Below are 15,607 nucleotides of genomic sequence, written 5' to 3'. Positions count from 1 at the left end.
ATGCATTTATTTCTGAGAAATTTATCCTTAAAAAAGTGAAAGATTCCAATGATGCCCCTGGTTCTAATATTCTGGGGGTTCAGGTCAGAAATTAATCTGAGTGATTAATTCTATGGGAAAGTACTATAATGAGATTCATTTAATTATTCTTACAACCCTAGGTAGTAGTTTAATTATCACCAATAACAAACAAGGTAACAGAGGCTCAGAGAAACTGAGTAACTTACCCAAGGTTACACAGTCAATAAGTACCAGAACCGGAATTCAAATCCAGGCCTGTATGCTCCAAACTCATATACTTTATATCACTCACACAGTCTGTCGAGAAGAATCTATGCAGACTCCTTCCCTTGATTTTATAGAGAGACAGAGAAGTCACATACAAAGAAGCAGGAATCAGCATGCCATGAATTTCTTACTAGAAGCTATAATACAATGGAGAATTGCCTTTGAAATTATAAGGAAAAATTATTTCCAATGTAGAATTTTATGCCCAGCCAACATATGAATCAAGAGGTTTGGTAGAATAAAACATTTTTTGAAATTCAAGTCTCAAAAAAAAAAGCTACCAAATCCTGGCAACAGGAGGTCCAACACAAGGCAAACGAGATCCCCCAGGATATCAGTGAGAGGAGATCCCAGAATTACTACCATGCTGTCTTAAAAAACAATTAGCCCACAGTGGAGCAAGAGAACAAAGGACCCCCGAAAGATAATGCCAGAAGATGAAACTGATAAGCTGATTAATGGGTTTAATCATATTGAGAGGAAATTTATTTAGGCAAAGAATTTGGTGATTAATAAGTGATGGGTATAATGAAAATAATAGAAACAAATGAAAAAGAAATAGTCACTCTCCTATTGATTAAGATCATAGGTTTAAGCCACAAAACAGTGGCTTAAGCTAGAAAAATTTTCTTTTGTAATAAAGAAGTCCAGAGATAGGCAGTTCAGGGCTCCTAGTATGGTGCTCCATGGTGTCAGAACCTAGGCTGCTTCTCTCTTGTTCTGCCATCTTCAGCATGTGGTTTCTACCTCATAGTCCAAGAACTCAACCCATTACTCCACATTCCAACAAGTAGAAATAAGAAAGAAACAAAGAGGGCAAGAACCGCTCCTGCACTGCTTTAAGACCACTTACAGTAGGTCATAAATGCATTAACACATCCCATTGGCCAGGAGTTAGTCACATGGCTGCACCAAGCTGCAAGGGTTCTATTGCTAATTTTCAAAAAGGGTGTGGTGGGAGAAGAATGGCTATTGGGAAATAGCTAGCAGTCTCTGCTTCCTCCCTCCAGCACTTTCTATTCTCCATATCCTACTTGTTTTTACTCATTGTATTTATTAAGCCTTGACATATTTTTCCTTCATTTGTTTTTGTTTCCGCTAACCTAGAAGCTCCAAGAGAGCACAAACTTTGACTTTTGTTCACCTCTACACCCCAGTTTTCGGAAAAGTGCCTGAAGCATAAAGGAGTTTAATTAATATGGGTTGAATGAGGGAATCAATTGTTAATTCAAGGGGGGAAAAGCCTCAGAAAATAAATTTAAACATAAAGATCCAGTCCAGGTACAGATGATGTTTTTTTGTCTTGCTTGGTTAGAAACGGATGCCCATCAACTAGAAAAACTGACTCATCCCCCTCTGGAATTACTAACTTCAAAAAGCCTCCCTTCCTCTCAACAGATGATTCAAAAGTCTTTGCAAAGGCACAACCAATACAACCACAGACAGTAGCCTTGTAATAATTCCCTAGTCTTAACAGTATAAGCAATATTACTTCAATGTATGCATGAATGTAATGATTGTGTAATTGGATTTAATGTGTGTATTTATATGTTTGGAAGGTAATGTAATTAGTAATTATGTAAACATCAATATAATCAAATTAATAACGTTACAATTAACTATTCTTAATGTAAGCATTATCAGATGCAGGAAAGGAAGTGTATTTTGGGGTAGTGGTATGTAACAGACCTAAATCCTCATTTTCCAAGCAACAGACACTATCTATAACTGAAAATATCAAGAAACACCAGAAAATGCATATAATGACATTTACGTAATAATAAACAAGCTCTACAAGCAACAGCTGAAAATGTTTAAAGTAACTACTCTGGGGACCAATTTCAGGAATAAGAAGGACAAGATCAGAGGTCTGCTGTTTTGCTTTTAAGGCTTAAAAACTGTTTGATTCAAACTATATATATTTAAATTTGAATTTTCGAATCTAGTTCGGGGCTCCCATTCCTCTGAGCTCCTGAGAAATACAATCTATACCATTATTAGGAGCCTTACAAGGTCATACTGGGGGTGGCAATAGGGAGAGAAAATGCACTTAATGAACAAAAGGAAAGAATCACTAGTCTTTAGCTACACGTGAATCACCCGACTAAAACTGACCGCTGCAAACACGTCCGCGATTTAAAATGCAAAGCATGACACACACACGCATCCATACTGCCTTCCCAATGGTCATACACACTCTCATTCTACACACGAACTTTTACTGATTGTATGCAAGAGCTCTTGGAGATGAGGCGATGTGTCCAGACAGGTGGCACAGGAACGACCTCAGCATTCAGCTAATTCTAATATCACTCTTGACGATGGGGGTAAGAACGTTTGGGGAAACAAAGGAGCCAGGAAGAGCCAGAGGTCACACCAAAGGCGTCTGAGGCCGGCCCCGGGCGGACGCCTTACGCACTGGGCACCCCGGCCGCGCCCCAACCCCGGGCGTGAGGCGGAGCTGACCCGCGGATCCCCGCCCCGAGCCTGCGTCCTGCAGTAGTGCAGGCGCCGCTCTCTGCTAGTCGGGGAGCCAGAGGAGGAGGAGTTTAAGGAAGAATCCCGGCCGCTGCCCTTCTCAGCGGTCGGAGCCGCGCCATGCTTGCCCTCGGAAAGAGCCTGACTAAGGCTCTGGCCGCTCGGACCCTGGCGCCTCAGGTACCCGCCCCGGGGACGCGCCCAAAATGATACCTGGGAGAGGGGAGGGGAGGGGCACCACCCGGCTCGCGCTCCCTGACCTGGGAGCCTTGTGCTGCTGCCTTCTTGTAGAGCAAGTCCCAGCACCTGGAAGCGAGGACCCTGGAGCGCGCAGGAGGAGAAAGGGTGCCCTTAGGGGAAGACCGGCGGCCTGTGTCGCCTATGGCCGGCTCGGGAACAACCGTGGACGGGGGGCTTTTCTAGCCTGGGTGCCCGGCGGCCTTGAGGCCACCCCTGAAGCGCCAGCTGCTGCGTTCTTGCCGCCCCGCGCCTTTGGGCTCGCCGCGCTGGTCCCTGTGCCACGCGCTCGTCCAGCCTATTCTATTGACTTTTGACAAGCCACAAGCCCCTCTAGACTGAAGGGTGAAGGAGAAAAAGGTCAACCTGACACCAGCAAGAGAACGGGCCTCCCCCTTATACATGAAGTAAAACTTCTGAGCATTTTGCAGAGAACCTCAGAGAGGTGGTGCAGCATCTGCCCAGCTGCCACTGTCTCCTGCAGTCAGTGCGCAAGTCACGCAGGGTCGAGAACTTCCTAGAAAATATGATGATGACAACCTCATTAAAGTTAAATGAGAAATGATGAATTGGGAGATTGGGATTGACATATAAAAATTAATAATTAAATAAATTTAAAAAGTTAAATGAGAAATGTACAAAATAGATTTTTGTGATTCGGCCTTAACTGTCGTGGATTGTCCTATTTTGTGAATCTAAGCTAGAGACGTTTTGTTGTTGTTTTTTGATGTTTAGGTTTGTACTCCTTTCTCAAGCAATAGGACAAGAAGGGGATTTACGTAGAGACTGACTTCCTGTAAAGACTAAAGAGGAGCCATAATGGCCCCTTCACTCAAGATTAGCAATACAGCCTTTATCCTGAGTCTCTCTACTGGGGCAGGGCCAAAATTATTCCTTACAACTTTATTCTGAACTTTGACTTTACTAAATGTCGATCAAATGCTGTCTTATAGGTGACTTGGAAGTTATTGCTGCTGAAAATGAGCCCTGACATGAATATAAGGGAGCTTGAAGTACTCATGATTCTTCTCCCAGCACAGTTCTAGTTTCTGCCCTACAACAAAAATCACCTCCCCCCAGCACACACATACTTATCTCAACTGCTGTTTCACCTTTCCCTGGGCTTCCTTTGTTACTTGTTTCTTTCTCTTGTGAAAGATAACAAAATTATGTGCCTTGACCACATACTTGTTTCCAAGTATCAATACAAATTCCTGAAAAATCAACTAAAAAAGCAACTGTTACAAATACCCCCACTGGCTCATTTTCTGATATATTTTATTTATAATAATTATTAAACTAGTATACCAGGCAGTTGTTTATTTGTGTAATATTGTCTTATTAGAATTTGGTTAAAATGACACAAAAAAACATGTCCACCAAAAGTAGGAGTAGCTGGCTGCAGTTGTTTTAGGTGGGAATAGCTGCTTTCATCGTAAGCTTAGACACTTGGGCAATAGGAATATAACTCATAGGGGACATGAGGGGAATGAACTCAAGTAGATAATTATAAATATGACATTATGCACAATGAAATCACATATATAGGCAACTGTGTGTTATAACCAAAAATATGTCAGAGAAAGGAGCCTACTGGTTTCATTTGACATATCAGCTGGTCAACATAAGCCCCAAATTTGTCCATAGCTTTGTTTGTACCAACATTTGTATTAGATAATTCTGATTAATCAGCTTCAGGAATTGGCACATGATATCCAAAACTGCAATAACATGAAATTGTAAACACAAATGCCATATGAGTGTGTGTGTATACACGTATGCATATACGAATTTACACACACACACATTTACATTCAGAGGGGATAATTTCTGGCAGGTAATTTCCTACCTAAAGTTAAGTTCACTAAGTCTCAGAAGATTAAACACAGCAAAAATGTATATAGTGACCATACCTCTAATACAAAAAGAACTAATGGTTCTTAAGGGATATTTCCATCAACTTAGTATAATTGGATGGATTAAATGCCCTTCTTCACACTGCATCTATAATTAAACCTAATAATGATTCAGACAGTTCTGACCTGTTGATTTTTCCTTTATAGAATTCATACAGTCTACCACCATGTTATAGTGCAATTTAATAGATTATGGATTCCCTTTAGCATTAGTTACATTCCAGTTCTATTATTTACCAGTGATGTACTTCATTGAATTTGGAAAATACTTTGACCTGAATTGAAACTTACATTTTTAAAAAAAACCTAAAGAAGGTTTTTCTGCAAGTAAACGTATTTCCATCATTCCTGCCAGAACACCTGTATATTTTATAAAGTTCATTTAAATATATAACTGTAACACATACAGTATTGACTAAAGATAGAATATTGGATAAATAAGGTAAACCATTTGTAATTAATTAGAATCCTAGTTGTAGTTCTTGGATAAAGGACTCTCATGAAGACCCTAGTGCCTTCTTATGATTAACTTTTCATGAAAAGGTGGCTAAGGGACCCCTGCTAGGAAGCAGTATTTGTATATTCAGCACACTTAAGAGTACTTATCTTTATTGACATCTCTCAGCAAATTCTAAGGAGAGATGACAACAGAGGTACAAACATGGAGTATGAGTCTAATGAGTGTCGCTTCTTTGCAGATTCAGATTTGGTTGTTAACATATTATAAGCCTTAAGGTCCCCAAATACTTAAATTTGCCTTATGTTTCTTCAGGTGTGTTCATCTTTTGCTACGGGCCCCAGACAATACGATGGAACATTCTATGAGTTTCGTACTTATTGCGTTAAACCTTCAAAGATGAATGAGTTTCTGGAAAATGTTAAGAAAAACATACATCTTCAGACAGCTCACTCTGAATTGGTTGGATCCTGGAGTGTAGAATTTGGAGGCAGGATTGATAAAGTGTTTCATATTTGGAAGTATGGTATGATTTTTCCAGCTTTAGTATTCAGTATAGATTTTCACTCTTTTGAATGTTACAATACACTTACCTCTTGGGTCTATGTTACTATAAATACACACAGGTTAAATTCAGCTTTTAAAGAGAGGAACAACAAATACAATAACAACAACAAATGAATTCAGTGATTACTCCTCCCACTGGTGCCTCTAACAACTTTTGCCCAAATTCCTATGTATCGTCATTGGGAAAGTGTGACATCTCATATTTCAAATCATGAAATTGTGAACTAGCCTTTAATGCTCAGAAAGAACATAGAATGGTTTATTGTATAGATCATTTATGGAAAATTTAAAGCATTGATTGCAAGAGCCCAAGTGGGTAAAGATAATAAAAGGGAGAGTTATTTTTTCTTACTGTTGAATCTGCAACTGGATATCAGGATTTTAGTAGAAACAATTCAATATTTCTAATTTAGTTTAGTTGAGGTTCATGGGGATAATAGTTAACTTCCAGGCCTCACCCAACTCAGACTGAATAATTTGTTAAATTTAGGGAACCACTTGTTTTTGTACCCCAAGGTTTCAGGGAATTCACTATCATTACACTGTTCTAGGGAAGTGAAGGCAAAGGAATTAGAATTCTCCCCATATTGAAGTTGACTTCCTGCTGGTTTAGTAGACAACGAAGAACAGGTTACAGGAATCCCCAGATTGTTACTCCAGTGTCTAATCTTTCTGAAGTCCACATAGGACTTGATGATATCCAGAGAACTTTTAATAATTTCATTTAGTGTCTGGTCATCAAGTTAAGAGTCATTAATAGTGTCCAAAGTTAATATTCATCACATACTTTATTGTGAAAAGTGCTCATTCTATATTTAACATGGCCATAGTTTAGAGGATTTCCCTGTTGTAATAGGACAAACCCCATTAAAACACAATTTATGCTTTAATGTGCAACAAGGAGAATTATGTCCCATTAAGAAAATTACTAGTAAGATCATGATATAACTTACTTAAGCTCTAAGATAGATGTTATTCCTTATCTCTAGCATAAACCATAGAAAACTCTTTTTTTACCATTAACCTTAGGCCCTAATAATAAATATAGTACTAGGCCTATATGTTATTAAATGTATATACCTGTTTGGGTAACAGAAGAGAAACAGTACTGGGTAAAAAGAATGGGTGTCAATAAGTAAGAGAATTAGCACTGTTTCTTTGGAAGCTGTTTGTTCAAAGAGGCTGGAAAAGCAAATCTTAATTTCATTTATGTTAAATTTAATTCAGTTGTACCTTGACCTGACTACCCACCACCAGCACTACCGAAGAAACAGTCTTTCTCTAAACTAACACTATAACTTAAATGCCTCAAATAATAAGAATAAATAATATATACGGAGTACTCACTTGGTGCCAAACATTGTTCTAAGCTCCCTTCATATACCAATTCTTTTAATCCTCACAACAGCCCTGGAGGTAGCTACTATATCATTATCCCTATTTCACAGAATAAGAGACAGGCACAGAATGATCCAATAACTTACCTAAGTCTCACAACTACCTACTAAATGGTAGCACCTATAAAGCCCATTATTATATGACATCATTGGTTGTTTACGTTGCCACTCCCCTTTTAGACCATGAGCAACTAACTACTTATGTTGGTATCTCTAGTGATATAACACATTGTCCTTATGTGGCCTCAATAAACATTTGCTAAATTGGATGAAACCCAGAAAAAGTACAGGTGATTATTTTTTTATTGATGTATAGTTGATGTACAATATTATATATGTTAAAGCTGTACAGGTGATTTTAAATCAAACAATTTTATTTTTCTTACTCCTGTTATTCCCATAGACAATTTTGCTCAGCAAACTGAAGTTCGGAAAGCCTTGGCCAATGATAAGGAATGGCGAGAACAATTACTCATTCCAATTTTGGGTCTTACTGATAAACAAGAGAGTGAAATTACTTATCTGGTGCCATGGTGCAAATTAGAAAAACCACCCAAAGAAGGTAAGTTCGTCTCTCTAAATTACATTGAATTTTAATGAAGAACATACTGAAGATTTTAAGCTATAAAAACTAAAGTTCCATAGGAAAAAATAATCCTTTGTTTTACATCGGAATATATTGTGATTATAGAGATAAAAATGAATTTGAGCTCTTTGCTTACAATTAAAACAATGAGCCTTAAATAATGAAATTTTTTCCAATTTGGAAAAACTGTTAAAGTTTAGGTATGAATATGAAATACATGGGAAGAAAGGTTGAGAAGTTGGGGATCTGGAACACAGAACACATGTATAGGTAGGTAAAGGATAATGTATGATATTTTCTCATAATTTAGTATTTTTTTTTACACAAATTACAGTTAATCTAAAAACAGTAAGTATATCTTTGCTTGTAAAACTGGGGGGAATGGATTAATTTAAACTGTTAAGCTGAATTACTGTAGTTTAACTTTTTTGTTTTCCTCTTATTTCTCAGTTTGAAAGTAATTATTAAAGATTTATCTTCTTGCTGACTTCACTTTCTTACTGACTTAAGGGAAATATTTACCTCAACCTAATTTTAAACAAAAGGCAGACTTTTTAAAAGCATAAACTAATTTTTCTTTCCCCCATAATCTCAACTTCGTAGTGTATCTTAGATGACAAGAGATTTGGAATGTCTTATTTGGATCCTATCCACCAGGACCTCCCCTCAGCCTTCAGCACTGTCTACGTGAACTTAGTGGCTCCTGGAACAGTGTCACATCTTGGTTATCTGCCTCTGTTGTTTATAATTCTTTAGTTGCTTTGTACTTTTTTTCCTTTTACTTCTCAAATCTACTTGTTCCCTAGTTTCTTTTTTTCTACCTGCTCCATACTTCTGACCAGAAGGTAAACTGATTTTCAAGTGTTTACCTGGATATTTAGGAATAATAAAACCACCTTCTTCATTTTTTTTTCCCCTCAAAATCTCACATATCACTTTGGGTCCTTTGTTTGCTGGCTGTTCCTGTTAGAAATGGAAACCTGTAGGGGGAAATTATACAAACAAAAAAGTGTTTCCTCTCAGAATTGGAAAGAAGGAAATATATGAGATCAGAAAATACTTTTCTTATTCATTTCTTACCTAGAATTAGACTCAGGCAGCTCAAAAATCCTAATCCTATCATAAATTCTCAATATTTGTTTAAATAACTAATTTTATAGATTAAAAATCGTTCAGATAAGAGCTTAATATAGCTTCCTTGTTCTTTGTTCTCTATGATAAGCTTAATTACTCACCCTTAAACATGGAGAAAGACTTTCTAAACATAAAAGCTAGGAAAAATGCAAGAAATGCAAAGAAATCATAAATATGTATACATAAACATTTTTATGTTTGATCCTCCAAATCTGTATATGTAGATTAGCCTTCCACTGGAACCACACTAACCTGATGAGAAATTTCTTTAATATCTTTTGTAAAGTAATTATTTTCTCTCTATTCCAGGAGTCTACGAGCTGGTAACTTTTCAGATGAAACCTGGTGGGCCAGCTCTGTGGGGTGACGCATTTAGAAGAGCAATTAATGCCCATGTCGACCTAGGCTACTCAAAACTAGTTGGTGTTTTCCATACAGAATATGGAGCACTCAACAGAGGTATAGTTGTCCATTTCTTCTATGAAATTTAAAGTGTACTGGTGACCTACTAAGTTCCTCCAGTATTTTGTCACTGTTTTTGATTATGCCATATATTTAATTTTTATTGCCAAATATTTAGGGTTTTTTGTCATTTTAAGGGTTGAAAATACCTGTTTTACATACTATTTATTTAGAATGTTAACCACTTATGAAGGCTTTTCCAAATGTTGAACTGCTGTCTTCCATGATACATCAAAATGATAAAATTAAAAAACTGCAAGGAGCCTAAGAAAAATCTGTGCATCTTGTTTTTCCTCTAAATATATTTTTATTGATTTTTAAAAATAACATTACTTGGGATAGAGTGTTTGTCTCTGAATGAAAAAGTAATACATATTTTTACAGCGACTAAATATCATGGCCATGACCAAAGGTGGAAAAAAAACATTTTCCACTACTTAGAGATAATACTGTTAACATTTTGGTCTTTCTATTCCTGTGTCATTCATATATATGTAGGTGAATGTATATATGTGTATACATATATATTCATATTCATATATATGCTAGAAATAATGCATACGCATGATTAATGACTTCCTAACACTCCACTGAGAGTAACATATGGCAGACAGATAGATAGTACATATCTTTGTTTAATAAACACCTATTTGAGGCTTTTAACGTTAAATTTGAAAGTTACTGCAATCTGAATTTCACATTTTTTTTTTTTTTTCAGAAAGATATTTGCCACGTATTTCTTCTTTAGGTCTTTTTTTTGTTTGGTTTTGGGTTTTTTTGGCTGTGTTGGGTCTTCGTTTCTGTGCGAGGGCTTTCTCTAGTTGCGGTGAGCGGGGGCCACTCTTCATCGCGGTGCGCAGGCCTCTCACTATCGCGGCCTCTCTTGTTGCGGAGCACAGGCTCCAGACGCGCAGGCTCAGTAGCTGTGGCTCACGGGCCTAGTTGCTTCGTGGCATGTGGGATCTTCCCAGACCAGGGCTCGAACCCGTGTCCCCTGCATTGGCAAGCAGATTCTCAACCACTGCGCCACCAGGGAAGCCCTTCACAGAGTTTTTTGTGGCAAACTCTAGAAAATGCATGTATAGTTCATGTGGAAGGATAAATGACCAAGAATAGCTAATTCATTACTTCCCTCTGCCTCCTCAACTTCCTTACTTGAATGTCCAGTGGACATCTCAAACCTAACATATTCAAAACTGAGCGTCTGATCTTTACCCAGAAATTTAACTTCTAGTAATATATCCTAAGAAAAGAATCCGAATATACCAAAAAAAATATTTTCAAGCTGGAAAATATATGAAGAGGAGAAAAATTATGAAAATTATTAGCTGTCTATCTCATACCACGTGCTAAAATAAAATTCAAATGGATTATAGATCCATTTGAATAGTCATAAAATTACTAAAATAAAATATAGATTTTTTTTCGGCTGTATCAGGTCTTAGTTGTGGCACGCGGGCTCTTCGTTGCAGCGCACAGGCTTCTCTCTAGTTGTGGCGTAAGGGCTCCAGGGCATGTGGGCTCTGTAGTTTGTGGCACGCGGGCTCTCTCATTGAGACGTGCGAGCTCAGTAGTTGTGATGCGCGGGCCTAGTTGCCCCATGGCATGTGGGATCTTAATTCCCTGACTAGGGATCGAACCCGCGTCCCCTGCATTGGAAGGTGGATTCTTTATCACTGGACCACAAGAGAGGTCCCCCTAGATGCTTTTTTAAAATAATATGGATGAGAACTATATTTCTAAACCAAAACACAAATGAAAACAATGAAGGCAAAAAAATCAAGTGATGAATTTTTTATAAAAAGGCTCAATCTTTCTGCATGCCCCAAGACACCAGAAATGAAATTCAAAAGCAAAAAGAAATGTAAAAACATATGCAAAGGTAGATGTACAGATGACTACTAAATATATATTTAGGAAGACGTAGATTAAGACTATAAGGAGATGCCATTTTCACCAAATAAAGACATACTTATATAGATATAGTACCAGAGAAGATAGGAAAAAATAAGTACCCCTTCTGTGTAGCATATACTGGCTTAATAATTCCCCACCACAAAATTCAGCAATATAAATGAAAAGCCTTAATTTTAGAATTATTTTTGCCAATATTCTAGGAAATATGCATAGTTGTATAGGTGTGTTCAGTTACACAGGAAGGAAATTTGAAAGAATATAAAATATATAGTGGTCACTTGAATGATAAAAATATTTTTTAAGTGGTATTTTAATTTTTATAATGAACATATATAACTTTTATAAGAAAAAACTGAAAATGAGTGTGCACACTTTTTAATCTTAAATTAATTCTCAGTGGAGAAAAGGGAATAAATAGTAATATGCTGAGTATAAATCAGTGCATCATTTCTGGACAACTTATAGTATGTATACTGTACCTATATAAGATATTCCCTTTGGTTCTCTTAATTTTAATTTTAGGAGTTTACATTGAGGAAATAATGAGATCCAGACTGCCTGGGTTTGAATCCCAGCTCCACCGCTTACTAACTTTGTGACTTGGAGTGAGTTGCTTAACCTTTCTGTGCCTTACATTGCTCATTGATAAAATAATCATAATCATAACCTACCACCTAGGATTCTTGTGAAGACTAAATGAGTTAATACATGCAAAACGCTTAGAGCCAGGCCTAGAACATAGGAAGCACCCAATAAATGTAAGTAGTGATTTGTCTTTGACATTGTTATTTTTATAAATATACATGATAGGTGCTGCTCTAAGGAAGTTTTTGTCAGCATTGTTTATGATAAGGAAACTTTAGAAACAATGTGATATGACCCTATGTATATAATATACTTGTAATACACAAACAGACACACATATACATCATATATATCATGTGCCTAATATAAGCATAAACATATATGCTGTGTGCCTATAAATACATAAAAATATAAAAATACATACATATATACATAAATATGGAAAAGATACACCAAAATAGCAAAGTGATGAATTCTGGGTGGTAGGATTAGAAACTATTCCTGCTTTCTCTTTTTGTTTATTTGCATTTTCCAAAATCTATACAACCAACATGTATTACATTGTAATTATTTTTAAATTTTTAAATAATTTAAGTAAAAGAACATTTATTTAAGTATTTTGTAGAATACCACACTATTTTGAATGATATAAATAATCAACAATAAAGGGCTGGTATAAAAAGTTGTTATATCTATGGGACAGAATTCACGTGTTAAAAATTAATAGCATTGTCATAGAAACTTCTCATTGTTGACTTTTTAAAATCAATTACAAAGTATAATATACAGTAAGACGCTAATTTTATATTTCTCATCTTTTAAAAGAAATACAGTAAATATTAATACAGGTTTTCTCTGGGTGGTTAAGTTTCAGCTACTTTAATTTTCTTCTTTGCATCAGCCAAATATTCAGTGGTGAGCATAATTTTTTTATAATCTTGCTTTTTCAAAATAAAGTAGAATCCTTCTGTTTCTTCTTCTATAAAACCAGTTTGACTAATTAATTTATAAATTTCTTTCCCAAATCTTTGACTCCTCTGAAATCTTATCACTAACATACTTAGTGCTACCTTTTTGATAATCACTATTTTGATTTAAAGAATAGGACTTTCAGTTTATGATTAATATTTCTGTCTTTCTTATTTGAGTAATGCCACAGTCTTTACAATCTATTTCTGGTTTATTTATTTCTGCAGTTCATGTTCTTTGGTGGAACGCGAGTGCGGATAGCCGAGCAGCTGGGAGACACCAGTCTCATGAGGATCCCAGAGTTGTGGCAGCTGGTAAGCTATTTCACTAGGTACGAGTTATTCTTAGAACAAATTTCATTTAGTCAACAACTTTATATACCTTCTTATGAATTTTTTTTTTCAGTTCGGGAAAGTGTCAATTACCTAGTGTCTCAGCAAAATATGCTTCTGATTCCTACATCATATCCACCACTGGAATAGTTTTCCATGGACATACAAAGCATTGCATGAACTGCCATAACATGTGTCTGTTAATGGTGCTTAAATTCTTCCAAGAGATTCTCACTTTTATTTGAAGGAGGTGGTAAGCTAATTTGCTATATCCCTTGCATTTTTTAAAAGCTACTCTCTATCCACTGTCACCACCACTTCAGGAAACAGTCTGTTCATTTTCCCCTTGGTATTTCAGTATCTGTCACACATTAAAAATAGTTGCCATTACTACAGTATCTTGATTTTTCATTTGTTTCAGAATATCTCTTGTTCTCTATTTTGACAACCCTCTGCTTTTATACCATTTTCTTACATACAAATGATTGTTACATTTCCATACCTGTGATAGTATCGTTAAATTATATGCATAAATTATCAACCTTTTCATCATGTCTGTTTTTCTGAGATTATAAAAGTTTTTGTTCAGTAAGGTTTTCTTTATAATACCAATTGGGATCCATAAAAAATCCATTAAACATTTCTTTACTACAGAAAAGTACAGTATCATCTGTGTCATTTATGTTAATTATGGTTTTTACATTAATAATTAATTACTTGGAAAATAATGTTATTAGGTCCTGGTATTAAAGCACATTGATAACTCATTGGTTTATGTGCTTGCAGTGTCTTCATTTACAGTTAATTTTACTAATTTTTACTTCATTTTGGATCACTGTTTAATAAAGATACTCGGTCATCTATTTGGTTTTTTTTTTAATTGAAGTATAGTTGATTTACAATGTTGTGTTAGGTCATCTATTTGTTTTGATGAGATTTATAATTATGGAAATGTCTGCCCTAATAAAAGCCTACATATACAATCTGATTCTTTTTATTGTGTTTTATATTTTTATCCTCATCTCTGGAGCTATTGTTGTGTTGCCATAAGGCAATGAGACAGTAATAATGTACTATCTTTATTGTAAATATTGTCATCTCAAGTAAATAGCCTGCTAGTAACCTTATAAGAATTTCTTCAGTACTATCACAGACATACTAGGATTTTCTTACAACTTTAGTTTTTATTTTAGTTGAGTGCCTCAGCCTTCTTAAACTAGATTTGGCACTTCTACGCCCTCCTGATAGCTTGTACTTACTTACAGCTATGTTATTTTATGTTTCTAATATACTGCAAAAACAATAAATTATGAATTAGCTATCTATGGGAAAACTGAAAAACAGGAAGCACGGTCACCTCTCACTTACCTGGTCCTCAGGAATCTGAAGGACAGATGAGTTCCTAGTAAGGCAAAGAACACCCTGACTCTGAAGGCTAAAATCTATCAGACATGTTAGAAGCATTGGTTTTGAGTTTTGACTACGAGTCTTCCACCTCAGTTTTTTGAAAAGTTGTCACTTAGGGAATGAGGTGGTGGTGGTATGAATTGCAGTCTGTGTGGACAGATTTCCTCTGGCATGAGATCAGCCGTGTGCTTAAGGCCATGTTTGGTCACATGAAAGTGTACAACTGGGTCTGCCTTTTCCTCTTTCATTCATCTTTGAACTAGCTAGAACATTCCCTGGTGATGGCCAGGGGCTCTTTCATCCATCCAATCCAGAGCCCTGATGGAGTTTTATAAAGCAGCAGCAGACCAGCGTTCTTACCATGTCCCAGACAGAACCGGAGAGTCAGTAGAATGATGGGCTTCACTCCGCTGATGAACTACAGGTGCTTCCATTTGCTGACACACCCCTGGACCAGGAACACGACAAAGCTGGCCGGGACAGAGGACATTGCAGAGATGACACAGATGGACGTAATTATGTCCACTAACATGTTCTTCTTGCAAAGAGAAAGTCAGTGAGAATCTGAGGGTTCACTGATGCAACTGAGGACTCAATCAAGGCAGACACACACGTGCACACACGCAATATATGAAGACTAGCCCAGGGAAAAATACCTCTTCAATAAATAAAATATAATTATTTTATTCAGAGTTAAAACATCATTGAGGTGAAAAAACTGACAGTGCAAATGCAAAATTGATTTCTCTGAGTTCATGAAAAAGTCTGGTACCAAAATGAAACTATTGAAAGAGGTCTGAGAAGGAATTTCCTGGCAGTCCAGTGGTTAGGACTCTGCACTTCCACTGCAGGGGGCCTCGGTTCAAACCCTGGTT

At 36.5% G+C, this 15,607-nt stretch overlaps 1 protein-coding gene and 1 pseudogene across 4 annotated transcripts in view; one reads left to right on the top strand and one right to left on the bottom strand.

Moving 5' to 3' along the window:
- Positions 1–15,607, bottom strand: part of LOC309665059 (olfactory receptor 13C3-like) — a 146,224-nt pseudogene that overhangs the window by 122,880 nt on the left and 7,737 nt on the right. Inside the window, exon 3 of the transcript XR_014268431.1 lies at positions 15,093–15,202. The product of XR_014268431.1 is annotated as an olfactory receptor 13C3-like (transcript). The remainder of the gene's footprint in view (positions 1–15,092; positions 15,203–15,607) is intronic.
- LOC309665063 (protein NipSnap homolog 3A-like) lies at positions 2,770–14,308 on the top strand. 3 transcript variants are annotated; one of them, XR_014266186.1, is made up of 7 exons: positions 2,770–2,946; positions 5,692–5,902; positions 7,744–7,902; positions 9,370–9,519; positions 11,962–12,044; positions 12,893–12,939; positions 13,221–13,307. XR_014266186.1 is itself a non-coding variant. In XM_082471224.1 (7 exons), the coding sequence occupies exons 1-7, from the start codon at positions 2,887–2,889 to the stop codon at positions 13,420–13,422; spliced, it is 738 nt and encodes a 245-aa protein (XP_082327350.1). In that variant the 5' UTR covers positions 2,771–2,886; the 3' UTR covers positions 13,423–14,308. The 3 variants fall into 3 exon arrangements, 2 of the variants coding, with proteins under 2 accessions (XP_082327350.1, XP_082327349.1); XM_082471224.1 differs by lacking the exon at positions 11,962–12,044 and adding an exon at positions 13,399–14,308 and having other exon boundaries at positions 2,771–2,946; XM_082471223.1 differs by lacking the exons at positions 11,962–12,044; positions 12,893–12,939 and adding an exon at positions 13,399–14,308 and having other exon boundaries at positions 2,774–2,946.

The sequence above is a fragment of the Balaenoptera physalus genome (assembly GCF_965194825.1).
Source record: "Balaenoptera physalus genome assembly, chromosome: 7".
NCBI lineage: Eukaryota > Metazoa > Chordata > Mammalia > Artiodactyla > Balaenopteridae > Balaenoptera > Balaenoptera physalus.
Note: the sequence above shows the minus strand (reverse complement) of the source record. Positions and strands in the feature narration are given on the sequence as shown.

What these genes read in the sequence shown, in the direction of transcription:
- LOC309665063 (XM_082471223.1), top strand. Translation starts at nt 2,887, where the DNA reads ATGCTTGCCCTCGGAAAGAGCCTGACTAAGGCTCTGGCCGCTCGGACC. An exon ending in CTCGGACCCTGGCGCCTCAG is followed by an intron (nt 2,947 to 5,691) that starts GTACCCGCCCCG and finishes ATGTTTCTTCAG; the next exon opens with GTGTGTTCATCTTTTGCTAC. An exon ending in AGAAAAACCACCCAAAGAAG is followed by an intron (nt 7,903 to 9,369) that starts GTAAGTTCGTCT and finishes TCTCTATTCCAG; the next exon opens with GAGTCTACGAGCTGGTAACT.